General features: G+C 43.3%; 3 protein-coding genes across 6 annotated transcripts; 1 reads left to right on the forward strand and 2 right to left on the reverse strand.

Annotated features, from left to right (window-relative positions):
* Nucleotides 1–393: 393 nt before the first annotated feature.
* nisch (nischarin) lies at nucleotides 394–15,602 on the reverse strand. Of its 2 annotated transcripts, XM_058055034.1 has the most exons (28): nucleotides 15,376–15,601; nucleotides 14,924–15,007; nucleotides 14,513–14,695; nucleotides 13,438–13,486; nucleotides 12,841–13,004; nucleotides 12,663–12,758; nucleotides 12,489–12,584; nucleotides 12,260–12,412; nucleotides 12,109–12,177; nucleotides 11,828–12,013; nucleotides 11,506–11,634; nucleotides 11,309–11,422; nucleotides 10,037–10,193; nucleotides 9,622–9,716; nucleotides 9,346–9,425; nucleotides 8,996–9,259; nucleotides 8,569–8,867; nucleotides 8,253–8,458; nucleotides 7,786–8,168; nucleotides 7,535–7,713; nucleotides 7,366–7,429; nucleotides 6,719–6,851; nucleotides 6,499–6,646; nucleotides 5,346–5,462; nucleotides 5,093–5,257; nucleotides 4,842–5,014; nucleotides 3,304–3,482; nucleotides 394–3,223 (listed from the first exon to the last, which is right to left on the reverse strand). In XM_058055034.1, the coding sequence occupies exons 1-28, from the start codon at nucleotides 15,454–15,456 to the stop codon at nucleotides 2,896–2,898; spliced, it is 4,374 nt and encodes a 1,457-aa protein (XP_057911017.1). In that variant the 5' UTR covers nucleotides 15,457–15,601; the 3' UTR covers nucleotides 394–2,895. The 2 variants fall into 2 exon arrangements, with proteins under 2 accessions (XP_057911017.1, XP_057911019.1); XM_058055036.1 differs by lacking the exons at nucleotides 394–3,223; nucleotides 3,304–3,482; nucleotides 4,842–5,014; ... (9 more) ...; nucleotides 8,996–9,259; nucleotides 9,346–9,425 and having other exon boundaries at nucleotides 9,625–9,716; nucleotides 10,029–10,193; nucleotides 15,376–15,602.
* A 1,226-nt stretch (nucleotides 15,603–16,828) lies between these two features.
* Nucleotides 16,829–18,173, forward strand: wu:fb55g09 (coiled-coil domain-containing glutamate-rich protein 1). Its single transcript, XM_058055040.1, has one exon. It carries the CDS (start codon nucleotides 17,285–17,287, stop codon nucleotides 17,831–17,833), a length of 549 nt encoding a protein of 182 aa, XP_057911023.1. The 5' UTR covers nucleotides 16,829–17,284; the 3' UTR covers nucleotides 17,834–18,173.
* Nucleotides 17,782–27,227, reverse strand: hgh1 (HGH1 homolog (S. cerevisiae)). 3 transcript variants are annotated; one of them, XM_058055039.1, is made up of 11 exons: nucleotides 27,079–27,227; nucleotides 26,685–26,802; nucleotides 26,479–26,617; nucleotides 26,233–26,370; nucleotides 26,019–26,170; nucleotides 25,788–25,888; nucleotides 25,594–25,692; nucleotides 25,436–25,527; nucleotides 25,235–25,357; nucleotides 24,934–25,115; nucleotides 17,782–20,583 (listed from the first exon to the last, which is right to left on the reverse strand). In XM_058055039.1, the coding sequence occupies exons 2-11, from the start codon at nucleotides 26,792–26,794 to the stop codon at nucleotides 20,580–20,582; spliced, it is 1,140 nt and encodes a 379-aa protein (XP_057911022.1). In that variant the 5' UTR covers nucleotides 26,795–26,802; nucleotides 27,079–27,227; the 3' UTR covers nucleotides 17,782–20,579. The 3 variants fall into 3 exon arrangements, with proteins under 3 accessions (XP_057911022.1, XP_057911020.1, XP_057911021.1); XM_058055037.1 differs by lacking the exon at nucleotides 17,782–20,583 and having other exon boundaries at nucleotides 24,412–25,115; XM_058055038.1 differs by lacking the exon at nucleotides 17,782–20,583 and having other exon boundaries at nucleotides 24,412–25,115; nucleotides 26,685–26,865; nucleotides 27,079–27,198.
* Between the last annotated feature and the right edge of the window lie 117 nt (nucleotides 27,228–27,344).

Raw genomic sequence — 27,344 nt, forward strand, 5'->3', positions numbered from 1 at the left:
GATAGGCTCCAGCATGCCGGCGACCCTTGTGAGGATAAGCAGTAGAAAATGAATGAATGATAAAAAAAAACAAAAAAACTAATTGGCGACTCCAATTGTCCATAGGTATAAATATGAGTGTGAATGGTTGTTTGTCTATATGTGCCCTGTGATTGGCTGGCCACCAGTCCAGGGTGTAAACCGCCTCTTGCCCGAAGACAGCTGGGATAGGTTCCTCGTGAGGATAAGCAGTAGAAAATGAATGAATGAATGAATGAATGAATGATGGCCACAGTTTGACCCTGGAACAGATGATTACTATTTGTTATTTCATATGGAGAAAATTGTATCTTAAATCCCAACAAATCTGGGGTTTACAAGCTAATGTATTTTTGTATTAAAACATTACTTGGGCGGTGTGGGCCTAACGCTGGCTTCTAGAGGTTATAAGGAGACGTTGACCATTCATTGAAGACAACACCGCCTCTAATGTATGTACTTTCTTTCAATCTTTTGATTTGAGTGTCAGCCTTCATCACACGTGTCATTACGCCTTATCTGACCCTGCAGGCGACCGTTGTGTGTGATAAAAGTTCTATCAGAGGTTCGTGGTGCCTTGAGGCTGCCTGATCAACCACAAGAAACGCAAGTACAGTGATACACGCTTGACACCTCGATAACGTATCACTGGCCTGTTGCGTAACGGCATCCACATACAAAGACCATGAAAAAGTTATGAAAACATGAATAGAGGGGGCTGAAGGTAGCAAGGGGGTCCCGGTTACTATCTTACTCTCACAAATGTTTCCATCAGCACTCTGAGCTCATAAACAGCCGAAGTGACAGGAAAAAGGAAAAGAGGATTTACAACCATTAGTGTTTTCTACCGTCCAATCAAAAAGTACATCACACAATCATGACTCGGCACAATCTCTGACTTAGAAAAGTGAATCTTCAAAACCAACATGAACACATGACCTACTGGAAGCCACCAAGCGACTATCACAGACCATAAAGGCCGTTTTGCTGAGCAGACACTTCCTGTACAGTATCTAAATCCTCGGTCTGTGCAAAGTGTCCGTCAAACGGAAACGCACCAAAGCTTGATGGCCCGACCACCGCTGCCGACAGGAAGAGGAGGAAGCGAGAAAGAGTTTAAAGGTGGCTATGTCGCTGCCCGACTGCAGAGTCATCAAGAGAGCAAGTGCTGATGAGAACTTTTTGTCGTGGATGTGAATTTTCTTTCTTTGGGATGTTTTTGCTCCTCAGAGAAAGACAGATCAGCATTTTATAGACGGATACATGGAAGTAGGAGTTCAGGACAATTCCTCTCATTCTGTAAAAAAAAAAAAAATAAAAATAAAAATTCTATGACTGAAAATCATGACAATGACCATCAAGTGGGGTCATAATAAAACAACTTCAGATACTTTAATTTAGTGGTATTCTCCTTGGGACAAGAGGTAGAGATGGGAGGGGGGAGAGACAAGGGCATCAGGGGGTTTCTTTTGATGTACAAAATACACCATATGATATAAAAACAGACATTTAAAAATACTCAAATGACAATATAAAACTGTCATTTTGTGAAAAATAATAAGACAACAGAGCACAATTACTACAAAACTTTCCTCAGATTCAAACACGAAGCAGCCACATCATTAGGAACACTGACTCCCGACACAATACTATTCAAAATTATGTTCAGTTTTGACAAATTATTATTTAAGAGCCGTACTATTGTGCAAGCACAGTAATAAAAAATTATGAGCATTAATATCCTCGTTAAGACAATTTTTTGGTACGACTTATGAAATAGTGTACCTAATGACATGGCTATTGAGTGTACGTAGTTAGAATATCAATAAAAAGTTAATTTTCTTCAAGAAATACTTCATTTCTCAGAATGTGCAAAGAATCCATTGCTCTGGGCCGAGCGCTGTGTGTGTGTTTATGTGTTAAAATAGTGGTCTGACCAATACTGCACAAAAGTAATTTTTGGTTTACTGTAATGTAAATAAAGCAGGCAACTACGCTCCTAGCTATAGGCTAACTAGCATATTTTCAATTCCACTAAAAACAGACTAAATATACATCTTTAGATAAAGATCACTAGTTAACAACTTAATAACTATTAAAAAAAAGCCAGTCCATTTGTGTGAATGACCTAAAAATGACATAAGAGCGCATCCAAGTGCAAGAAGTTGTGCACTAAATTCAGTCTGTCTGGTGCTGTGCTGCAATAGTGCCAAGTCTGACTCTGCTGCATGCAAGTCCCTTTTTTCCCCTCCTAAGGGCACTTGCCAAATAGTGGGTGGGCGGAGCACAATGTCTTTTAAAAAAGCACAACTTGCCACCTGCATGCATGGCTTGATTGGCTTTGCAGACAATTTCCCTTTTCTTTGAAAAGTCTCTCTTATACTCACTGAAAGATTTAAAAAAAAAAAAAAAAGTGAGTGAAATGCTTGACTGAAAGCGTGGTTGTGGTCACGCACCCGTGAAAAGCGAAAGTGAGGTGGACAATATTGTCTAAATACAAGAAAACACTGATGGTGGCTCTCCAAGCAAATGTGCACATGGATGCTATTGTTGTGTTCCTGATGCTAACTAAGCCAACTCCCACAAGGAGGTGATCAACACAAAGGAAAACCACCTTTCCAAACTGGGCATCAGTGTGCGGGTAATTCATTCAAAGCATTCTCCTTTCTTCAACTTGTTCCATTACGTTTGAGGAGAATGCTGAATACTGCTCTTTCTTTGCGTTACATCTCCATGGCAACCAGCTCCTCGCCGGACCATTCAGTGAAGTTGTTTGTGAGCAGCTAGAAGTTGATTTCCGTAATAGTCTGGATGAAACCGGTCCTGCCCCCCCCCCCACTAGAGGTTGAGGTCACTGCCTGGTTGCCCGCAGTGCGATCACCCAGTGAGCTCCACAGGAAGCTCTCGGCTGCACAACGCCTCCCACTGGCGAGCCAGGAGCGAGATGAGTCTCTCTCTGCTCTCGGCTCCCGGGACGAAGACGCACCATTGCACCTCACCCTCGGCTCCCCCGCCGACGCCCCCGCAAGGCAGCGTCTCCTCCTCCGCCTTAACAGCAAAGTGGTCCATGGTGAGGTGGCAGAGCAGGTCCGGGCCTGGCAGGTCGTCAAACACCAAGGTCAGAGCCTGAGGGTACGTTTGGTAACCGAGCAGGATCCGGTCCAAGTCGCGGATCCTTCGAGCTTCACGCAGCTGATACCGTTCTCTGCGGAAGAGCATGAGGAGGGTGATCAGTTTACTTCCACTGTTCAGTTAATTCTTCTGCATGATTTCCTGCATAGTCACCTGGAAGGAGGCTCTTTGGCAAAGTCAGGAAGAGGATAGCTGACATAGTCTTCATCCAACAGGAAGACATCCGTACTGGTCAGGATCAGAGTCCGAGGCTGGAGGATGGGTGAGTGGGCGGAGCCAAGTAATGAGGAGGATCCTGTGAGGGAAGCAGCCTGGTCGTTTGGCATCTGGACCTGCAAGGAGAGAACATCAACAAAAAGGTGAAACTAAAAGGAAAAGAACATTGGAACTTCCTCAGTCAGGCAAAAGCGCTTGGCAGTGAAGTGAACCCAGTATTCATTCACACACTGGCGGTGGTACGTTCCATCACTCATATTAAACATGTATCATTTCCCAATTATGAAATAAAAAACAGGAGAAGATAAGGATATAGTAAGGATACAGAGAACATAACTCCTTATTTCTAAAATCACAAATACTTCAACTTGCTGATATAGTTCATCTTCAAACAGCTAAAATAATGCATAAGGCTAAAAATAACCAATTACTTAAAAATGTCATCCATGGAAATATGATCTCAGGAAAGAACTACATTTGAAACACTTCTATGCTAGGACTACGTTAAAAAGCCATAGCATTTCAGTATGTGGAATCAAACTATGGAATGGATTGAGTAAGGAAATCAAACAATGCACAACGATGAGCCAATTCAAGAAACAATACAAGCAGTTGATGTTTGCTAAATACAAGGATGAAGAGTCTTGAACCAGTCATGATGTGCTATATATATCACTATATTGACACTTACTATGGTACACATTATGTCATTGGATGCTCATATACCTCATACTTCGGTAGGTGATTAAAAAATTAAATTAATAAAATTAATTATTATTAATATTATTATTATATATCATTAATAAAAAATAAAATGAAAATTACAAACTTAAATTATATTAGGATAAATATTAAAATTAGAAAAAAACTTATGAAACTAAATTATGAAGGCAGGAAGTGAACAAATATAATAATATAATAATATATATCACTATATTGACACTTACTATGGCATCCATTATGTCATTGGATGCTCATATTACCTCATACTTCGGTACATGATAAAAAAAATTAAACTATATTAGGAAAGCAGGAAGTGAACAAATGTAACAGTTACTGATTGTAAAAGTACCAGATGGAGGGGTGGGATTTAATAAGCTTTGCTTCTTCCTACTCCTTTTGGACTACTCCTTGTGGAACTGTGAACTGATTATGTGATGCATTCAATTGTAATCTGATGCATGTTCAAATGAAATTATACCATTACCATGATGGGGCAGTAGGTTCATGTTTGCTTTGTGTATAATTTTAGCTGTTTACCAGATCAACAATTGTCATTTTAGGAATTTGTGTGTTCTCTATAACTGGCTACACTTGTGAAGTGAAGAGTACTTTTGTAGTTATTTCCCCATATCACGACACAGTAACTTAGATATGGTAACACTAGAGAACAATAGCGAGTTTTTGGTCCAGAATGAATTTTGCTTTGTTCAGCATTACAAAACCTCCACATGCGGCAAAGTCATAAAACTCACCTGAAAGACCAGCAGGTACAGCAGCACATTGAAGGAGCGTGACGATGAGGATGCCGTACTCGCTGGTGTCTTCCTCTCGGCCACGATGAAGGTCAAGTCTCCCATCTCTTCCTCACTGGGATAGATGAATTTCACCCTGCTGCAGTGGACCAGCTCGTAGTTGTGCATCTTACCTGCATGGGGCAGACATATTGACATCAGGGGGAAAAACTAGCAAAGCAATCCTCAGCTTTGGAGTGGACAATCATTACCTGTGCTTATGTTCGTAAACTGGGAGTAGAAGTCCTGCTCTGAGGGCTCTGGAGCGGGGAGCTGCTGCTGCTGCAGACTGAGAGCAGACATCAGTTCCTGCAAAAAGACTCCGGTCCCGTAAATGTCCCTGCTCAGACAGCACACTATGTGCTCGGCTGAACGACCTGCAGAGACACCAATAAAGAGAAAGGATCCATGACGGTGGTGTTGTGCAGACCTCCAGAGACCTCCAGTGTGCGTAGACTTGCTGACCTACGAGCCTGAAGTACTGATCAAACAATCCCACATTGACAGAAAGCAGATCAGAGAGTCTGATGGTGAGACAGCAGCAAAGACAGACGCTAGTGTCCGGATCTGTCACATCCATGGCTGGAAGACAAAAACAGAAGTGAGATTCAATCTACGACACTAAAGACATCCTAAACATGTCCGTCAGACGTGTTCCTTTGAATGCTTTGACTGCTCAACTTGGCCAAAAGTGAAATTACATTCATCAACACACACTCCTTCCTATTTGAATAAGCACTAATATTTAAATCTCCAATGCCTCTATGCATTCATTCATTCATTTTCTACCGCTTTTTCCTCACGAGGGTCGCTGTCTTCGGGCGAGAGGCGGGGTACACCCTGGACTGGTCGCCAGCCAATCACAGGGCACATATAGACAAACAACCATTCACACTCACATTCATATCTATGGACGTCTATGGACACCTAGCATGTTTTTGGAATGTGGGAGGAAACTGGAGTACCCGGAGAACATGCAAACTCCACACAGAGATGCCCAAGGGAGGAATTGAACCGTGGTCTCCTAGCTGTGAGGTCTGCGCACTAACCACTGTGCCGCTTGCCTCTATGCAGTTTCATGAAACCTGCTTCATGGAACATAACTTCTCACCTAGCTTAGTGCCACAAATGTTAGCATAGATTATTAAAATGTACAAAATATTATCGAGTCGTGACATATCAATCGAATGGTCGGCACTGATTCATTTGCCACATGAATTTGGTGGGGAAAAATGGTGGATAATTTTCACATCAATTCAATGAAATTGGAATGAGCTCAGCTGCACAGCAATCGTGTGGTTAGCATGCAGACCTCACAGCTAGGAGACCCAGGTTCAATCCCACTCTCGGCCATCTCTGTGTGGAGTTTGCATGTTCTTTTAGTTTTAGTTTGCTCCCACATTCCAAAAACATGCTAGGTTAATTGGCTCCAAATTGTCCATAGGTATGAATGTGAGTGTGAATGGTTGTTTGTCTATATGTGCCCTGTGATTGGCTGGCCACCAGTCCAGGGTGTACCCTGCCTCTCGCCTGAAGACAGCTGGGATAGGCTCCAGCACCCCCTGCGACCCTCGTGAGGATAAGAATTAGAAGAACTATGAAAGATACACATTTCTACCTGGGAGGCAGTGTGTGGCCGCAGAGTCTTCCAACAGGAAGTAGATGCTATCAGTGGAGAGCAACAGGCAGCAGGTGAGTTCAGCCTCAGGAGACGTATAAAGGACCACGGACAGCCACAACACCTGTCTCAGCTCCTCCCCCTCTGACTGGAGAGGCAAAGAAAATCAGTATCAAGTCTGGACTTTAGTTTTAGTCATTGGTCATTTAGTGTACTCTACCAATGCTATATATTTGTGGAAGTAAGTCAGTAGCTGATGCCCATCAAGCCCAGCCAGGAGCTTCAACCCTGGAGAAAGACCCGGCGTGAGGTGGGGGGATGGTTGGGTCTCTTCCAGTGGGAGAGAAGAAGAGCTGCAAGAATGAAGTCATTAGGAAGGAATATGAGAAAGGAACACCACATTTTTACATGGCGGCCTAGTTTAGCATGTTGGCCACATTTAGAGGTTCTGGGTTCAAATCGGCGTTGGAGTTTGCATATTCTCCCTGTGAATTTGTGGGTTTTCTCCCGGTACTCCGGGTTCTTCCCACATTCCAAAAACATGCTAGGTTAATTGGCGACGTCCATAGGTATGAATGTGAGTGTGAATGGTTGTTTGTCTATATGTGCCCTGTGATTGGCTGGCCACCAGTCCAGGGTGTACCCCGCCTCTCGCCCGAAGACAGCTGGGATAGGCTCCAGCACCCCCCGCGACCCTTGTGAGGAAAAAGCGGTATTGGCGACTCTAAGTTGTTTACAGTTATGAATGTGAGTGTGAATGGTTGTCTATATGTGTCCTGGCGACTAGTCCAGGGTGCACCCTGCATCTTGCCCAAAGTAATCTGGGATAGGCTCCAGCATGGGGGTTAAGCGGATGGACAGACTTACCTCTTGGTGCTGTGTGATTTTCTGCTACATGTACAACAGCACTGCTTACTGGTTCTGCTGGGACCTGATGGAATTCGGAGGAGTCAACATCAATGAAAAGGATAACATCAATTCATTCAAAATACCTATGGAAACTTCTATTTTGTTCTAGGTCTGAGTCTATGTTCACCTCCACTTCCTTGATGTGGCAAACATTTGCAGGAAAGCGGCAGAGCAACCATTTTCAGCCCCTCCAGAGTTCCCCTCTGCTGGCTAAGTTCTCCCAGAAAGGCGCTCTTGTCTTGGGGCAGGGGGAAAAGTAGCAACACCCTCTGACCACCCAACAGCAGCTCCACTACATGGCTCCACCTAAACACATTGTTGAGAAGCGTCTTTGGAATTTGACCTTGAAGTTTTCACTGTCCACCCCTCACTCTGTACCTGTAGTGGTGGTTTGGGTCCTGGCAGAACTCGACATCTGCTTGAGGAGCTCTCTCATTGGGGTGAAGCACCACTGAGCCAAGCGGCACACGGACCAGCCTGTAACCAGAGGAGGAGGTAGCGAGCTCTCTGAAGTCTATCTTCAGTACCCAGACGTGTCGGGGCGTGACGAAGAGGAGCGACGGGCAGGTCGGCCCATTCGTGCTGGGTAAAATGTCCAACAGGAGCGGGTGTGAGGTGGTCATGGAAGAGGAGGATAGGAAAAGAGTCAGGTAGCCTCTCTGGGCTCCCCGACTCTCTTCCAGCTCCCAGGAGTTGAGGAGGGAGTGAGGGAAAAGCTGGGGGGCGATGTGCATCTCTAAGTCAGGCTGACACTCCGCTACCTGTTAAACCAGTGACAAGTGGAGAAGTTTAGAGTTTACAGCGATGTAACTCAGACAAGTGCAGTTACAGGTCGAATATCTGACCAGCATCAGTCGTTTCAGCTCAGCTGTGGTTCGCTGGAGCTCCTGGACCTCGGAGAAGAGGTAGTAGCGAGCGGGACTGGACTGGAGCCCGAAGGCCAGGCATGAGCCAGGAAGCTCGGCATGGAGTTGGAGGTGGAGTTGAGAGAAACACAGCAGTAGGTCCACCTGAAGACTGGACAATACATCCTCGGTCCAAGGACTTGGGTCTTCATTGGCAAACACAAGGCAAAATTAACATGTGACATGCATATCACCTTTCACAATTAACAGCAATTTGTTAGGTTCGTTAGTTTAGGTTTATTAGTGAGTGACTTACCTGCATCCTGATTGGGGTCTTTGATATCATTTGATAAGTGCAGTAATCCCAGTAGCATCTCCGTCAGCACCAAGCACACTATCTTCTGCTCCACCGCCTCCTCTTCCACCTTGAGACAGTAGCACCACAGAACACTGTTGACTTGGACTTCCTGTTCCAGCTCATCTTCATCACAGGGGTTCAACTGAGGCCCACTTGGCCCTGTCGGAGGAGTAGCGATCGGTGTGGACGAGAGCGAGTCAGACTCCTGAAGCGAATCATCCAGTCCCATCTCAAAGTAGCCATCCCTGGAGCTTGGACTGCAATGAGGGAATATTTTGTATTTGGGTATCCATGACAAAAAAGGTAAAGGTAAATTAATCTTTTAACAGTTCAAGTCCTAAAATGTATTCCTGAAACACGGCTTGAAGTTTGCTGGTTCAATTACCTTGGGGAGCCCACTTCTGTTCTTTCCACATGTGAAGAACTCTCTGTGGATTGACATCCCTCTTCCTTACTCTCCGTGGTGTCCATCTTTGCCTTACGCTGCTCCTTCAAAGCAGCGCGGAGACGCTTAGAGACCAAAGTGATAAAGTGCTGGTTGGTGGAAGTCATGGAGAGGAGGTGAGGAGCAAGCAGAGGACACCAGGTGGCGCCGCAGCCGGAGCAAGTGGCTTCAACTGGTCTGGAGGAAGGAAGGGAGCATGTGCAACTGGAAGACAAAAAGGAGGGGAGTAAAGTGAACATGGATTTTATTTTTGCTACACTACGATGGCATCACACTTATTGGATACTGACCTGTCAGTGGCTGTTGTGCTAACAGTTGCAGTGGAATCACAGTGCGAGTGTTCAGAGAGGAAGCCAGCAGAATCTCTGTCCTGCACACAAACATAAATACAAACCTCAAACGTTGCTGCTCATGAACATTCAGTGTTCTGCATCCACAGCTTTGCCTTGGTTAACAATGCTCTATTATTAAGAACTTCAAATGCAAGGCTGCAATGTATTAAACTGAGCACACACTAAATATGACAAAGCCGAATTAGTTGTCATGATAATGAAGAGTTGTCTGACCTGTGTGATGACAGCAGATGTGATGTGTGCGCCGGTACAGAGTGCAGGTGGGAGGATACTGGGCAGAGTGGCGATTTCTTCTCTGTCAGTCATTTCTTCATCAACAGCAAGAGTTGCAGACGAGAAGTGCAAATGTGAGCTAAATTCATTCTTAGCGATGTCGTCATTTATTGTGTCTTTACATGAAAATGCACAAAAATAAGACGATTAAAACCTATCCTATGTTCAGAACAAACCCACACCACAGATAAAAGGATAAAGAGCAGCTGACTGAGAATCCGAAAAACTGATTGTACTTCAAGTTACCCCAAATTAGGAGTTTAGATTTAGACAGTGTGTCTTCTACATTAATCAAAAAAAGAAAGAACACTCCTCCATCCGCCAATCCTGCACAGCCTGAGACATACATGATTACCTTGGCTGGCGCAGGCAGCCTGGCGGGCCTGACAGGAAAAGGAGGGTATGGAGGAGGTAAAAGAGGGAGGGGCGACAACAGAGGTACAGCAAGAGGAAGAGGAGGGGGGAGAGAGGCCAGGAGGTGCAGCGGCAGACAGCCTGGTCTCCTCACTGATCTGACAAGAGGACAGAAAGGAGGAAGCCTTCAGAGAGCAAGCCACCATCCGCATCATCAATCAGAAGCTCCGTTAGTCTTCATTTTGACAAACGAGGGGACATAACAGTAGATCCAGTCTTTATTCACCGGTATTTTGCGCTTAACCCAGTGAAGCAGGGCATTTTTCCCCTCCAGAAAAGCCCTCCCAAAGCAGCTCATCGGCTGTGTGATAGATGTGTTTCTCTGGTTGGTGGTGTGAGGTTGGAGCAGCTAATCTAAAAGTTACAACCGTGACAAACACTTAAAGGTAAACTGCACTTTTTTTTGCCCATCATCCACAATTCTTATGCAAGACTAACTCTTTTCTGTGAGTTCTAAAGATATAAAAACAGATAAAAAAAGACCTCATTACTGCACATAATGGGACACACCATGCCGCTACAGTACTACATACTGTAACCATGTAGTAACGGGTACATTCATGATAACATGTAATACTTAACAGTATTTTGGTCCTTTTGAGCATCAAGTGACAACAAACATTAACTTTTCGAAACTCAACAAGAACACAACAACAGCAGAGCCAATACAAAGCATTATGTTTTGGTAGTGGCCGGACGCACTGTGAGCATGGTGCTGACGAGTGTGTGGTGAAGCTAGTAGCTAGCCGCTGTGGCGTGGCCATAATGATAATAATAAATACAATGTTGCTGTAGCTTGGTTAATATGCAAGTCACATATGTGAATGGAGTGCATCTTAGCCAAGTCATTTATTTTTATCTCTTTTTATATCTTTAGAATACACACTCTAACACACATTGTGGATGATAGGCACATTCCAGAAATGTGAAGTTTTTCCTTTATCGGGTTTGTCACACAGTATGACGTTGGTAGAAACACAAACAGAAGATTCCATAGTAATGAACCTGCCACATGAATCAGTGTTAGATGTCAGAATGGCAAAACTACTAGACATGTGTCTGATTAGTAAATGAGTAAATAGCACAAAATCAAGACAGCAAAATAAAGCCACTGATAGGACACATCAAAATTCCCTGGATTAGTATTTACACAACTACTCCATTTGTTTCTAATGCTATCAAATAATGATGCATGTTGCATGACCAACATTACCTTCTTGTCACTGCTGCTCATACGGTATTTGACTTGTTTGGCTTTTTGAATGGCCTTTAACACTTCCACTGTGTCCAACTCCTTCTCTGTTGTCACCTTACTATCCAGACAGACCTGACATAGAGATGCAGGATGATTAAACAATGCATTAATGAGGTCACAAATAATGGCAGTGCAGTGAAGAGGTGGTCCTGTACCTCTGCTGCACGGTCGCCAAACTGGGCCAAAACTTTCGTTCTGTAGTCGGGGATGATGCACATAGGGTTAGAGGACAGGTTGAGTTTCTCCAGACATGGCAGAGCACCAATGTTTTTGATTTCCTCCAACTGCACAAACACACACACATTCTGCATAAACAATCCAAATATATGAACTCTACATTAAAATCTTGTGTTGTTGTGTTTAGTTGACATTCAAAAGCAGACATTTAGTTCATGATTTGTCCACTGTTTGTCTACTTATTTGTAGTAGTAGTTTTAGATTTTAGGGCAACCTGAAATGGGCAGCGTGGGGGACTACCTGGGCCAGCTGGTTGTGGCTGAGGTCCAGGTTGACCAAAGAGTAGAGTTTGCTGAGGCCCGTCAGTTGGTCCAGCTGGTTGCCAGACAAGCTAAGAGTTTTGATGTTGCCCAGACGGGTGTGAGCCGCCTCCAGTATGCGCAGCTTGTTGTAGGACAGATCCACATGCACCAGGTTGTACAGGTGCTGCAACCACAGAACATGTTGCTGATGTGGTTTTCATTCTAGCACTCCATCAGAGCCAGTTTGAGTTACTGGTCTACTTGTTAATTATTTCTTACCTGAAGGTTTTCCACTGAAGAAAGCTGGTTGTGGCTCAGATCGAGAAACTCCACCTTTGGGATAAGTTTCTACATATTGTGAGATATTGAAGAAAATTAGAGACAAGACACGAAAAGCATGTAGCGATTGAATATGGAGGCTGTGTCTCACCACTGACTCGTCGATGGTGCTGATGGCGTTGTGGCTCATGTCCAGCGTGGTTAGGTTTCCCCACAGGGGAACAACAGCGGTCACGGGGCATCCAGACTCCGCCCCCTCTGCTTCCCACTGTGAGAATTCACTTGCTTCCGGGACGAGGATCAGCTGAGGAACATGGCCAACAGACATTATTAATACCTAAGCTACATCATGCTGTACTGCATGTACATTGTAACTATACCATCATGGTTTCTGTGGAGTGGTGGATATTCAGTGTGGACAGACTTGACCTCAGAGATGACAAACCTCCAATTTGCTCAGAATTGCAATTGCTGATCTGAGGACAAGCAGACAGAGACAGATGACAGACTACACTTCACTGGAGGCATGAATTGTGAACTTGAGAAGTGGTTACCTCGATCTGCAGCAGTGACTTGAAAAAAGACAGATCAAAGGGGAGACTGTTCTCCAAGATGTTACTGGTTCCTACTGGGCCTCGAGTGCCGGAGATCTGATCAACAGATATAAAACAGTGAAAACACAAAGCCACTCAGCTTGTGTGGGATACAGGAGCATGACGTTTAGGATCAGACCTTGAGGTAGCGCAGCCTGCAGGTGAAGTCCAAGATGTGTCCCAGGTCGGTCTTGGCGTCCCCGTTGCAGCATGTCGGTTTGGCCTGACGGAGCTGCTGGGAAACAGCGTGAAGCTGCAGCGGACGCAGCAAGAACACCTCGCCAGCCTGCAGCAACTGCTCACCTACGTCACAGAGATATGAGATTAATACATTTTAATCTTAGCCACAAAAACAAAACAATCACGCGTTGTGGATAAACTGCCATTGATATTGCTGGTTTCTACATTATTGTCTAGTTCCCAGTCAAAACCTGTGGAGAACAACTGGGAGTGTGTGTGCATCATCTTAAGCTATCACCCAATTACATGCTGTAATTAGCAAATCTGGTGTCTTAAGACAAGCCAATTAAGCAAATTACAAACGGTGATGGTTCTAGTTTGAATCTCCCATAAATGCAATATTTCAAATTATTTCCCCAATTTCTCTTATGCCATGTAAACATTGTGATAGTCAGAACCAGCTGAACTAAACAAAACCACCAAAAAGGAAGCACTCGGCTGCAGGACCTTAATTATTGACAAGGTCGCAGAAACTTTAGACAAGAGGAATGGAAACCTTGATGAAACAACTCCTCAGCCAGTGCCGCCGTGATGCCGTTGATCTCCTGAAAGAGGAAAAACAGCCTAGTGACACGGTGTTTGCGATAAATGAATCATCTTAGTTGTAGCTGAACATAAAAAGGAATGCTTGCAAAGAACTAAAGCGGGGTACACACTGTCGTCACTCATATTGTAAAATCTAAAATCCTTTTTTTTCTAGTTTTATAAACAATTGTATTCTACTGGTGAGAGAAAAAAATGTGTACAGTAATGTCAAACTAAGGGACCTCTGTTTAACTTGTAGATTTTGCCTTAGGTGAGCCTTCCTCAAGAGTGGTGTGCAAGGCAGCATTATCTTCCAATAATGCCTTAATATCAACCTGTAGAACCTTGATATCATTGCATAATGCTCTGATTTTCTCCATAGGGTTTTTAACATTCTTGAGAGCAGCGTGTAAGGCAGCATTATATTCCAGTAGTGCCTTGATATCATCCTGTAGAACCCTGTTATCCTCGCATAATGCTGTATCTTCCTCCATAGGGTTTATAGCCTCCTTAAGAGCAGCATGGAAGGCAGCATTGTCTTCCAATGATGCCTTGATATCATCCTGCAAAATTCTCAATTTTCTTCCATGGGATTTTTAACCTCCATTAGAGCAGTGCAAAAGGAAGCATTTTCTACTATTATCTCTCTCTCTCTATATATATATAATCTATTCTATTAGTGGTCAGGGTTTCAAACTTGAATTCTCAATTATGTTCACATGTTGCATAGCAGAGATCACATGAGGATGATTATTTACTGCCTTGAGGACTTTGGCAACAGTGGCCAACTGTTGTACCGACATGGTCATGAGATAAACTAGTGGTATCACAACAGCCTAGATTAGACGCCGCTACAAGGAAAATAAGCACAATTCACTTCATACAGTAAAATGCAATAATTTCCTATGCGGTGCCTTACTATCAGAGAACTGAGAAATGTGTTTTTGTTTAAAAGAATGATAAAACCAAACATTCTATGATATACTGTATCACCAGTCTTGTGTGCAGTCAATATAGGCTGAAGTTGAATGTCGCACAGCACTCACGTAAAGGTTAAAGTGGAGGAAAGTGGCAAGTGCAGTGGGCGTGGCTTGTGGGAACTGCTGCAGTAGCGTCTGCAGGTAGAGCTCCAGATCTTTCTGACGACGCTCCACAAGACTCTTAGAGTTCTTGCCCAGCATCTTCTTGGGAGGGAGCAGACGTCTGTCTACTTTGTTCTCTGCTGTCAACTAGAAGGAACATATAATGGTCATAATATGAGTACAATAACCTGGATGAATGAGAATATTCAAAGCCATGATGATAGCAGTTCCAACACTTCTGAAATAAAGAAAATATGGCAGTGAATAGTAATATTATTCTAACTGTTTGGGTGTTGAGTTTTTTCTAAAGTGCCCTGATCCCAGACAGCTAAACGTAACTCTAGCATGAGTGATGCCCCTTTCTAACATGTTTACCTTCTCGTGGAGGTCGTGGAAGTCACTGTAGCGATGCTTCACCGTCCATTTATGCTCTCCAACCATCACCTCAATGATGTAGACCTGAAGCACCAAACACCCATAACCTGAAGCTGGTGATAATGTTCAGCAGTGCTAAAACATTGTTGCATGTTGACGAGGTTCACTTTGAAAAAAGTCAATTTTCACTATGTAAACCATGTTTCTCTCGGTCGTGTTGTTTTGTTTTGTTTATTGTGTAGCGGTTGGCTAGTTAGCAGTTAGCTTGTACTTGTGTCTTCCTGTCCGATTCACGTCGCGTGTCGGTGACAAGAAGTTTGACGCAGGAATAATAACTGGAAGATTTCAACATGAGCTAATTAACTTGATCAACAATATCGCACCGACAAATTAAAGCAGCAAGCGACGAGCTAGACAAACTGGCGGAAGAGCTGAAACTGAGCCTTGTTTACCGTGTAGTTTTCCACCAACTCCGAGCCGACAACACACAAATTTCTCTCCGGAAGCTCCTCTGCGAACGACACAGGCTCCATGGTCGTATCGGGACACGGAATATGATTTGTCAGAGTTTAAAAAGCAGCATTTAAAACGCCTTTCTGTGGTGTAGGGTGTCTTTCCGTTGGCCGTCTGCCGCCATTTAATTTGTTGTCACGCCAAGCAGCTGACTGTTTGAACTGAAAAACTTTATTAGCACACATCGCTTGACAATTTTACACAGTATCTGTGCTCTGTTTTATTTCCGTCACTGTTCACTAAAGCAGTGATTCCCAACCACTAAATTATCATATTTTACTTAATTGCTCCGAAAATGATTATTTATTTCAAATAATGTATATGTGTTCGGCTCCCTGTGCAATGAAATGCTCAACCACAAGATGGCAGAATGTACACAATTGCGGCCTGTGTAGCCACCTGTTATTAATTCAACAGACTAAAACAAATTTTGAGACAGTTTTGTTTGGTATGCCATGAGAGTTTTGTAGTCTTAGATCAATAAAGTTTGGGAAACAACTGCATATTGCAATAATAATTCAAAGTTGTAGTTGTAAGTTTTAAAGTAAAACTGCTCTTTTTGGGAAATGTGCCCATTATCCGCAACCCATAGTTTCTAACTGTTTTTCTCTCTTAAGAACGCGCAGGAAAAAGACTTGGTGATAGATTCACTCACTTCTGTTCTGTATTTTTGGAACAATATGAACAGTGGCGTCTTTTCCTCAAACAAAAAACATCTAATGGCCAAAACCAAAATTAGTGCTCATTGAGCAAGTGAAACTGACCTAGTCTGTATTTTGGATCTCAGCCACATGGGGTCACTACGACCCCAAGTGTTTCTCAACAAAAAATGAGGTTAAAGTAACATTTAATGACGTTTTGATTGACGTTGACAGAGAGGTAATAATATAACAATATGTTTATTATTGTGTTTGCTGTGGTGAACACCTGCACACCATCATACTAAAAGGTGTAGTCATCGTATTCTATCCATGTGATACAGTACAACTGTACAATCATTAGCACGTTGTTAAATTAATATCCCAAAATGAGAATTATTGTGGAAGTGTACCTAATGTGTTAGCCAGTTCTTCTGCTGCTGGTGTCAATCATCACAGGGGGCGGGATTAACACGATTTGGATCAAGTTACATCTGCTGACAGAGGCAGAGCGAACCATTTGACTTTCAGGGGATAACATCTCCTTGGTCGCAAATTCATTATACGTAAAACGTACATATGCGTGCTAATGCATCACACTGTGTCGTAGTTACGCGATAACAAACGAGAACGTGTAAAAAGTCGTTGTATTAGAATGTATTTTAAAAGCAGGTGGCGGGCGCTCCTGTATACGCAAACCCCACATTGTACCACAAAATGGATCCTCCCAACCGTTTATATATTCTCTGAAGCAGAAGCTGTGTTACAGTTCCTGCTGACCGACGTATCAGTGTGCCACAACGCTTAAACAAACAAAAGAAAAACAGGCTCTAAAATTAAGCTGGACAACACCAAAAGCTCCGCAGCTCACAAACTACTAGACTAAGCTGCGAGGAGCTCTTTTGAAGTCAGGAGAGGCGAAGACAGGCGAGGCCGAGGAGGGCGTGTCAGGGAGCCACCAGGCGAGCAGGCAAGCTGCCGCTGCGAGGAGAGGAAGAGCAGGCTATGCACCAGCCCAAGCCAGAGGTCAAGAAAAAAAGCTCCAAACTAGTAAAAAGGTAGACTGTGGGAAGGAGCGACAGAGCTCATTTGAGATCTCAATTCCCCTCTTAAAAAAAAAAAAAGAGAGCAAGACCCTGTCTTTGTTGTCTCTGGGGAGGAGGAGGATGTAAAGGGGTGCATCATCACAGGGAGAGAGGAAGACCAGAACATGCTCTCACAGGTGATGTGCAGGACGGCCTGCAAGCTGCAGACTGATTCCACAGAAGCCCCCCGGAGGGACGCCGTCATCCGCTCGAAGCGAGTGCTCCATCGGAGGACAACAGAGGGGGGAGGGTACCAGAGAGGGCCCAAGCATCATCCGCTCAAGAGGTCTGCCATGATATGCCTCCGGCCCGTCAACGTCAAAGGGAGCCGAGCGAGGGGCATGCGGGCCCCTCAGAACACCAACCAGTTCCTCATGCATGAGAAGTACCAGATGATGCACATGCGCTCTGATTCTGTGGGCAGCGACAGTGGAAGCTGCTCAGACACAGACTCTGAGCTCACTGACATGGACTCGTACCTGGGCGCCCTGGAGAACGCCAGAGGAGCCCTCCTGGACAATCCAGAAGCAAGGGACGAGCAGGACCCGCAGAAGACAAGCCATGTCGTCCATGAAGACAGCATGCAGTACTTTCCTTCTGAGGACGACCTGATGCAGAGTCAGAACTTCATGCAGAGGGACTTTGCAGAGTTTTGTGACTTCTTGACTTTTTGAGAACCAAACTTGAAAATTTAAGGTCAGGTTTTAAGTCCATCTTTTTTTTTTTTTCCAAGGTTGGTTTGTGGACTTGGGTTTGTCGGAAGTGACGTTGTATTCTCCGAACTGTCAGTGACACTGATGTTTATTTTTTTTTTGCTACAATGTCAAAAGTGATGTATGTAAATAGCAGTAATGGATGAAGACAATGTTGTTATTGCTTGTACACAAAGGATGGTGGGCGTGAGCTCAAGCGGCCAATCAGCATCCGGTTGCCTCTTTGTGGCTGCTCCTGAATGGCTGATGCTGCCTGTCATTAAAACTTGTAAATACTTAAATAAAATGTTTATGTGTTGATTGCCTTTGCTTTGGCTTAGTGATTCAATTCGATAATTGACTTGCTTAACAATGTAGTCGTAGAGTTTGATGCCATACAACTAGATTTCCAATAATCCAATCTGGGTCAACGTATACTGCTGCTGCTCTTACATATCCATAATACAAAATTAAAACAAGTTATGATCACAAAACTATGAGATCAGCTGACAAGCGACTTGATCTGAATGCCAGTCACATTTGCTTTTTTTCTATTCAGAGACACGTCTGGGCACAGAATTGAGAGTGGATTATATAAAGTGGAATAGGCTGGTTGGCCACACCCACTCAGGACAGGCTTTTTAAGCCTCTTTGTGTGTCATAAACCAATCAAGAGTGATCTGGGCAGTTTTTTTTAAAAGGGAATAGAGTTTAAATTGAGTATATGACATGTATGTGTAGATCTTTATGGAGTGAGCAGGAACCATGTTTGGTCACTGGAGTGGGTGTTCAGGAAGGAGTGAACTTTTTCGATAATATACCCTTTTTTTGGTCCCACATGGCTTCTAAAGCTTGCTGGGCTAGGTGTGTAATAAAGAAAATTCAGTAGATCCCGCTTTTTGTAGGGGTTACGTTCTATAGAGTCCATAAAAATGGCCATTTTTGATGCATAACTCTTCAAAACCTTCAATTTACAATTCAATTTCGCATCATTTGCAGTTGAAAGGGAATTATTGGAATTATTAGATTCAGTTCCAGTGACCTCTTGTTTCTATTGCCATTGTTCACCAACGACAAAAGCAAACATTAACACATTTGACATAATGAAAAGTATAGGTACTTATCACTAATGAATGATAATGATAAGCAACAGAACATAGGACTCAAATTACGGGCGAAGGGGCCGCCGCTAGCATTACTCTGGAGCGGGTATAGGTTCCAAAAAGACCTCCATTTTCTGTTGGATATACGAGAACCAGAGCAGACTTACAGACCACAAATACCAGATTTTCAATGTCCAGTTCCGCAAACTGACTTTAGTGTCCCCCTGCGACCCTAGTGAGGATAAGCGGTATAGAAAATGGACGAAGGGATGGATAACGTTCATATTAACTGCATATGAATTGGATAGTCTTAATTATTATATCATTGTATATAAATGAACTAATACTGAATTTTATTTGTAAGCAGCTTTCAAGAACGCTGCACATAGATCAGGTTAAAAGCGATGTTGCGTAGATGGAAGTATGCAGATCGGGTAATTGATGCGGGAATGGAATGACAGCAAGCTATGATGGATGACACAAAGACTCATAACCTGAGAGGGGAGGGGAGACTATGGCGTTATCGATGCTGAGGGAGAAACCGGCAACTTTGGATACTGTAGGTTCTGTCTGTTGAGTTTAAGGACATTTGAGGTGAACCAGGATTTGATTTCAGCCAAGCGGGGGGCGAGGGAGGGAAGCAGGGAGGGTGGACTTTAGTTTGCTGGAGAGATAGAGCTGGGTGTCAATCTGCAAAGCAATGAAAATGTTGTATTTACAGAAGATTTTGCAGAGAGGGAGAAGGTAGATAATGAAAAGTAGTGGTCCTAAGATAGAGCTTTGAGGCCTGAAGTAACGTGAGGACTGGGATCTGTGGGACTTGAGCTGAATGAACCGAGTGCGGCCTGAGAGATAAGAATGAAAACATCTGAGGGGGTGTGGCTGATGCCGATTGGAGGACTGTCTACGGTGGAAGATGGAGCTTGTGTCAAAGGTCGTACTCAGATCGAGGATGGCGAGTAGATCAGAATCCGCTGTCATGAGTAGCTTCCAGTATGTAAATATGTTGCAGTGCCGATCTATACGTCATTTCTCCGGGTCAACTGACGTTACATGAATATGCTATTGAATCAATAATTCAACTTATTTATTAAATCTAAACTGTTGTTGGGTTTGTGGCCAAACAGATGTTATTTGGTTATTTGGTACTTCAACCGCTTAAAAATCTTTAGAGATGACATCATTACTGTATGAACTTGCACAAACTTGTTGAACTATTTAACTAGTACAAACCAGTTTACTCTCAATGAGCCCGTAGCTTTCAGCACCTCAATCAAATGCTCATTAACATCCTGTATATAAATGTAAGAAATCAATACAAACAACAATAAATAAATAATAAACATAAGAAGAGCGAGCCGCCTGAGCCTACTCCTAAGACCTTTTCACCTCTGGATCAGCTGGTGTACTCAGTGGGTAGGGTGAAATTCTCCCTGAGGTGGTTTTAGCTAACACACACACACACACACACACTAACTTGAGCTGTGTTTGCACAGTTTCTTATCAAGCACAACATTTCCACATTTCCAATGTGTCCCACCTGCACCTGTGTCTACTAACTCTACTGGTCTTGCTGGTTCTGTTGGTCTGCACAGCAGCCTGATGAAGGTCTTATTCAGGGTGGGTCACCTGCCAAAAAGAAACACACGGTACAGTCATGGCCAAAAGCTTTGAGAATACCACAAATGTTAATTTCCACACTGTTTGTTGGCTCGGTTTTATAATGGCTATTAGCATGTGTTCCAGAATGCTATGAAGAGGGATAAGATGAATGGCAATAAATTGCAAAGTCCCTCTTAGTAATGAAAATGAACTTAATCCCCAAAACACATTTTCCAGTGCATTTCAGCCCTGCCACAAAAGGACCATATAGACAAACAACCATTCACACTCACATTCATGACCATGGGTGAAAAAAAGACATTTGACTGTCTCTGAAAAGTCTGTTAGAGAGATGCAGGAGCAAATGAAATAGATAGCATACTAGTGTAAAGGTGTTCTTACAAATAGTCAAGAAGTAATATTTCTATATGTATGCATTATAATTGTGCAAAAACTGACTTTTTCTTGAATATTCATATTAATATATTGAGCTTTATTGACGTTTTGGATTGACCCAGAGCACTGAATAACAACACTGAGCTATGCATTACAACTCCCCTAATTATGGTGTACACGGGGTTAGAGTTACACAACAAATTTCCACAAAACTTTCAATTTATTCTAGTTACGAGTAAGTTTTGACCATTTAAAAATGGCTACCTTTAAAAGGTGGCTTTTGCACAAAGTGTTTTTCCACTGAGAGGAAGTTGTCGTCAAGGAGTCAGTCAGCTCAGGTTTCCACCACAAGTGAACCGGCTGTGTGTGTGTGTGTGTGTGTTCATGGACCCTCCCACCATTGAGGGTCCTGGGGCAGTTGCTGACTTCCAAAAACTATTTTCAACCACTCACAACTCCAAAAATGACACAGGTACTTTCACATCAAAAATAGGTTTTATCATGTACTATTTAAGTAAGCCAATATGCTTATAGTTGATCTTGTGATGCATTCGATGGTGAATCATACATTTCTAGGTGAGAAAAATGGAAAAAGCATAACAGGTCCCCTTTAAGATGTAAGACATGGAGATGAAGACTGGTCGCCTTCAAAAAACAATAAGCTTAAATGACTCTGGAGTCGCTTATCAATTATTCAATTATTGTTTAAAATATGCTTTTTCCACTTTTCTGACCTATAAATGTAGTTAGAATGTTCTATTCTCCTAATAAACGATGCCAATGTTTCAGATAATGAGGTTTGTGAGCCCCGAAAGAAGTTTGGGATGGCTCAAAAAGCTTGTTTTCAGAGGGCGTTCTAACACTGGCTGCTTGTGATGTCACAGATTGCCATGCTTCCTTATATGGGCATGCGGTGAAAGCCAGATACACAAGCTCTGCTTCTCTGTTTACGGTGTTAGCAATGTCTCCCAGGAAGTATTGGTGTAAGGAAGACATCAGACACAAGTGGTTGGAGTTCCTGATTCCCTACCAGCAAAAAAGTGGTTAGCGCGAAGGCCTCACAGCTAGGAGACCCGAGTTCAATTCCACCCTCGGCAATCTCTGTGCGGAGTTTGCATGCTCTGCCCGTGCATGTGTGGGTTTTCTCCGGGTACTCCGGTTTCCTCCCACATTCCAAAAACATGCTAGGTTAATTAGCGACTCCAAATTGTCCATAGGTATGAATGTGAGTGTGAATGGTTGTTTGTCTATATGTGCCCTGTGATTGGCTGGCCACCAGTCCAGGGTGTACCCCGCCTCTCGCCCGAAGACAGCTGGGATAGGCTCCAGCACCCCTGCAATATTTGTGAGTATAAGCAGTAGAAATGAATGAATATCTTTTTTTCTTGTGTATCGGCAGAATGGCATCCATTTTCGAAATGCGTTTAGAACTTTCAAGCCAAATACTTCTTGTAAAGTAGTTCCTTCAAAGCAGTCATTAGTGAAATGATCACTGCAAAGAACAGAACTCGAAAGGTGTGTTCATCTGCGTCTAATTATTAAATCTTAGTCTTTTGGAAATTACAAAAATTCACAATCCCACTTGGATACTGTGAACATCCAGCACCAACATCATTTTGACGTGACTACTATTTTGATGAAAAATGTACTGAACCAAGCATTTGTTTACTCTGCTTTAGCTGAGAGGCATTACCATGAGAAGTTCATTACTGGTAACTAGGCTGAGCTGCAAGCTAGTTTTATTCAGGCAAAGTGGATTAATCTTGACAGGGACCCTTTTTTGGGGTCTGCAAGACATCATAACACTTTGCTGCGGAACAAAACATTTAGAAAGTGTGGATTTGGACACACAAAACTGTTCAGATAAAATAGACAAAGTTAACATTATTTACTTTCAGCACAAATCAAGAATGCTGGATCTTTTCTTTTTTGTTGTTGTCATTCATCACTCCATCAGACCTTAAAAACCAACCTTAGGTTGTCTACAGGAGGGGAGGAGGGAGAGTAGGAGAGGACTGACTTAGAGACACACTTTGGAGTGGAAAAGTACAGCAGCCCTCTCAGGGGGCGGAGACTTGTGTGTGGTATACACAGCACAACCAATCAGAGCGCAGACAAACAAAAGCGATTGACAGCAGTGGCATGCAGCTGACAAGTCTTTGTATGAACTTTTAAGATTGTGTCATGGAGGAAGAGGCGTTTACTACTTCTTAGAGTGAATGAGTTGTGTTGATGGAGTAAACGCAACATGATGAACGTGACAAGTGAAAGGGGATCAGTTAGTTGCTGAGTAACTTTCCTCCATGACGGTGAGGAAAGCCAGTCTACTCACACATACACCAAATATAAAACTATCAGTGACATGAACTTTGACTCCAGTCCCTTACAACTGCTACCTCAAGCATCCAGTCTGACACTATATTGAATTTCAGTTCAAAAGCACTAGCAAGAAACATCACCTCTATCGATATGAACTTTCACCTTTGACACGTCCAGTGAAAGGCATATTAATATCTAATTATCTTAAAAACTCCAAGTTTGAACGGCCATCTTGTAGGAAGCATTTTAAGGATGAACTTTTTTGCAACACTTATTAACTGTTTAACCGCTTAATTTCTTTTCACACACACTAAGAATCAGATGTATAAGCTTTGTATTACAATGTTGTTATGGTTTAGGATGTTTTGTGTTCATCTACATATTAACGGTGGTTATCTTCTTTTTCCGCTCCTGTGACAGTTAAGAATGTTAAATTAATGTTAATGCTCGTCTCACAAACCCCACCCTCATGTTCTGAGATACTAAAAGCAAAAAAAAAAAAAAAAAGTCATGCTGGTATAGTTAATCCATGTCTCTGCTGTGCAAGTACTAACACAAGGACACTTGTTTTTGTTCTGGCAGCCTCCATAACGCCTTCAGCACACACACGGTGCAAGTCACAGCGCACCCTACTGTATAGAAAGGGAGCCATTTTTGTCTGTTAAGTTTGTTAATTGTAATATTAATCGACGAAAATAAAGGAATAACACTTTATATTCCAACAAATCGAGTGCAGTATGGCATGTTCAGAGCAAGTGGCTATTGACATTCTGCACGTTGCTGTATATACGTATGTACTCTGGTCGAACTACAATATCAATAAAGTTATTTTCAATCCATCGTTATTAATAAATTTCACAGTACTGTATATTTTTCTAACTGACAAGTGAAAGACATATAGTGTCCATGTTGACGTGAACAGTATTGATAAATGAAATATGACTGAAAGGCTGTTTTTAAACTATAAAATGACGACGGAGGTTGTCGCACGTCAGGCACGTACTGCCAGGACCCAAACACGGAAGTGAAACAGGAAACCGAAGCATCCGATTGGCCCTCAGTTGTTACTTCACGCTCCCTTTACATTATTCAGCCAACTGTCTTTAGACGGTGTTTATGACCCATACGTAGACGCAGTGACACGTTTGGTTTGGTTTATTAATGAGTCTTTTAAGCAAAGTAACGTCAACAAAGCACTGCTTTTCAATTAGACACAAACATTAACTATTGGCATGCAACCCGCAAAACGGCTTCCACGATATTTTAAGCCAGGAAACTATGAGGAACTTTACAACAGGAAATATTGTGACATAAACACAGCTAGCAGGGGACTGGCTTGACCGCTGGCGCCATCTGCTGGCAAACGACATGACGTCACAAGGCAGTCACCTCAAATTACCAGAAGAAAAGTAATTTCTCCTTTCAGTTAAAAATTCCCTATAGGTGAAGCGTACGCATTTATGATGGTGCCACTTTTAAATATGTGCCAAAATCTAGATTATAAATGCCACCTCCATAAAATGTTTATAACACTAATTGCCAAAAAGGACAAACTAATTGTAGCATCATCGCCCTGTTCATTGTACACCGTGTGCTGTCATATCTACATGAGTCTGCAGTTTAAATATGAAATATTGACATATCGTCTTGCATCAGTCCTGCCTGCTTTCCGTCCCCTCCTCACTGACGTCGCCGTCCTTGTGTCTTTGTCTCTTGTCCTCCTCGCTCTCCAGCTCCTGTTGCTCCTTGGCATCAGCCTCCTTCAGCTTCTCCTCCACATGGTCAGGAATCTCCACCTCCATCAGGTTCTCCATGCCCTGCTCAGGCTCATCTCCTATTAGCACCTGCACGAGGAGGAGAGACAGGGGGCATGGGTTTGTTTCTTTGTTTTGTTTGGACGCAATGTCCATTCTACAGTTTTGGACGTAGTATTACAAATTTGAAGGTCAAATATTCTTCCTACCTGGACTAGTTTTTCACAGGCTGCTGTGACCTTTGTGTCCGTTTCCCAGCAGTGGAACTCCCGCATGATGGGGTAGACGTTTTTGTCTTTGAGAGTCTTCCGGCCAGCCTTGGTCGCAGTCAGCTATAACATGACAGGACTAGCGGTTAAAGTTATGAGTAAGACGAACATGATAGGCTCACTGGTGTGTTTGTTTTCTACCAGCAGGAGAGTCTCTAACAGCATCTTCCTGATATCGGGGTCGTCTTCTCTCTTCTTGTCTTCTGGGAGGTACTGAAGGTCTACTGGCAGACCTGCACGTCATCGTCGTACGTCAGTGAACTCACACATTTCAACAACCACTTAACAAAAACACACACCTTCATTTTCTTCCTCACTCAGCTCCTCTGGACCAGCCAGTGGCAGCAGAAGGAAAGGCAGGATGTCCACTGCATCGCTTAGCAACCACTCGTGATTGGCTGGGGGACATAAAGGAGATATTGGACATGAGGACCAGCTGTTGATTTGAAGCAACCTTTCCCCAGAAGCAAACACGCAGATGTTTGTGTCTTACCGTAATCGAAACAACAGTTTCGTAGGACGCCGATGACTCCACCCCTCCTCACCACTGATGCTTGAAACTGTGTGAAGGGCAACAACCGCTGGATGACACACCTGCAACACACATTACATTAAAACCACTGCAGGACTTTGGTGTAATGGTGTCGTCAACATTCGGTAGTAGTATACGGGGCGAGTGATTGTCTTTGAAAAGAATCATTACCAAACGTGTGCTGTCAATCACCTGTCTTTGTCCATCAAAAAGAGTCTGGCCTCAGGCAGCTGCGTGAGGTTGGACAGCAGAGGAGCCAAATAGTGGAAGTTGGCGTTCTTGTTGTAGCCTTCAGTACAGAAGATGTCCACCAGCTGAGCAAGTCCAACACCCTCCTGGAGCAGCTGGAACAGAAACATTTTGTGAATATCTTTTTAGATGGTCCATGCAGGTCTGGATGGTCTACCTGAAACAGAGACTTGCATGTCTTTTTGTGGCGCGTTAGGTTGGACAGAATGCTGCAGATCTGATCAGAAAAGGGGAAGTATGGATCCATGACGTTCTTAAGCAGCACAGGAACAACGTTAACGTCGTTCATGAGGACCTGAACGGAGAACGACATTGAAGACTCAAACAATGACCGATAGAGATTGACTTTTGGAGCGTTGCAGTGGAACAAAAGAGAAATTCAATATCAATCAGCACAGGTCACCTGGTGCAGAGTCTCATCGGCCGACAGGTTGATCAGGATGTGGTAGCAATCCTTCACTATAGCGATGGAGGGGTCAGAGGTCAGTGCAAAAAGCGCACTAATTAAGTCGGGTTTCGAGCGCAGGAAGCGGCAACCATCCCTGAACAAAAACAAACAAATGAAGTAATAATGTGAAGGCGCTATCAGTAACGCCATCCGCCTCTCACCTGTGTCCTGACAGTCCCAGAATGTAGTCGGTGGTGTGACCTTTGACATCAGGCCGGGTTCCAGGCGCCAGGAAGGAAAGAAGCTCTGTAGCCTCAGAATCACTCAGCATCTTCAACACTGATGATGAAAAACACCAACTAAACTTTTTACATCTGGCCCAAATCTGTAAAATACCATCATCTGGGTTTGAAAAACACCAGGAAATGGAGAACTGTTAACAGCTTTATTAACAAATTCAGTATTTCTGAAATAATAAGTATGGTTGGTGAACGCTAGCTTAATACACAACAGAGCTGTCATTTGGCCTCACCTTACACCGCTTAAAACACTGAAATAACGTTTGAGTCCGTGAGTAGAAGTATTTAAATATGTAGAATATAAATAAAGTCCCACCTTTAGCTTGCTAGAGGGCAGCTGGTTTCATTCCGAGTTTTATTCTTCGATAAAAACTAAAAGTCATGAGTGTTAAAGACCCGCACGTGTCGGAAAAAACAGCGGCAACCGATAACGCCTTCTTCCGGGTTCTTCTTCCGGGTTCTTCTTCTTCTTCTAGTTCTTTTAGTTGCGCTTTGCTGTCACCTAGTGGTCAATGCGTGACACTGACGTTTTTCGCTGAAATTCATATTAAGGCGAGACTGAATATAAACTTCTCTAAACCC

Source organism: Doryrhamphus excisus, chromosome 18 (genome assembly GCF_030265055.1).
Source record: "Doryrhamphus excisus isolate RoL2022-K1 chromosome 18, RoL_Dexc_1.0, whole genome shotgun sequence".
In the NCBI taxonomy this organism is placed as follows: Eukaryota; Metazoa; Chordata; class Actinopteri; order Syngnathiformes; family Syngnathidae; genus Doryrhamphus; species Doryrhamphus excisus.

Excerpts from the sequence above, each read along its gene's own strand:
- hgh1 (XM_058055037.1), bottom strand. The coding sequence starts at position 26,794 with ATGCTGAGTGATTCTGAGGCTACAGAGCTTCTTTCCTTCCTGGCGCCT. Across the intron at positions 25,528-25,593 it reads GAGTGAGGAAGAAAATGAAG|GTCTGCCAGTAGACCTTCAG; the intron begins GTGTGTGTTTTT and ends GATGACGTGCAG. Across the intron at positions 25,358-25,435 it reads TGTTAGAGACTCTCCTGCTG|CTGACTGCGACCAAGGCTGG; the intron begins GTAGAAAACAAA and ends GTCATGTTATAG.
- wu:fb55g09 (XM_058055040.1), top strand. The coding sequence starts at position 17,285 with ATGCTCTCACAGGTGATGTGCAGGACGGCCTGCAAGCTGCAGACTGAT.
- nisch (XM_058055034.1), bottom strand. The coding sequence starts at position 15,456 with ATGGAGCCTGTGTCGTTCGCAGAGGAGCTTCCGGAGAGAAATTTGTGT. Across the intron at positions 13,005-13,437 it reads TGAGGAGTTGTTTCATCAAG|GTGAGCAGTTGCTGCAGGCT; the intron begins GTTTCCATTCCT and ends TCTGTGACGTAG. Across the intron at positions 7,714-7,785 it reads GACCCAAACCACCACTACAG|GTGGAGCCATGTAGTGGAGC; the intron begins GTACAGAGTGAG and ends CAATGTGTTTAG.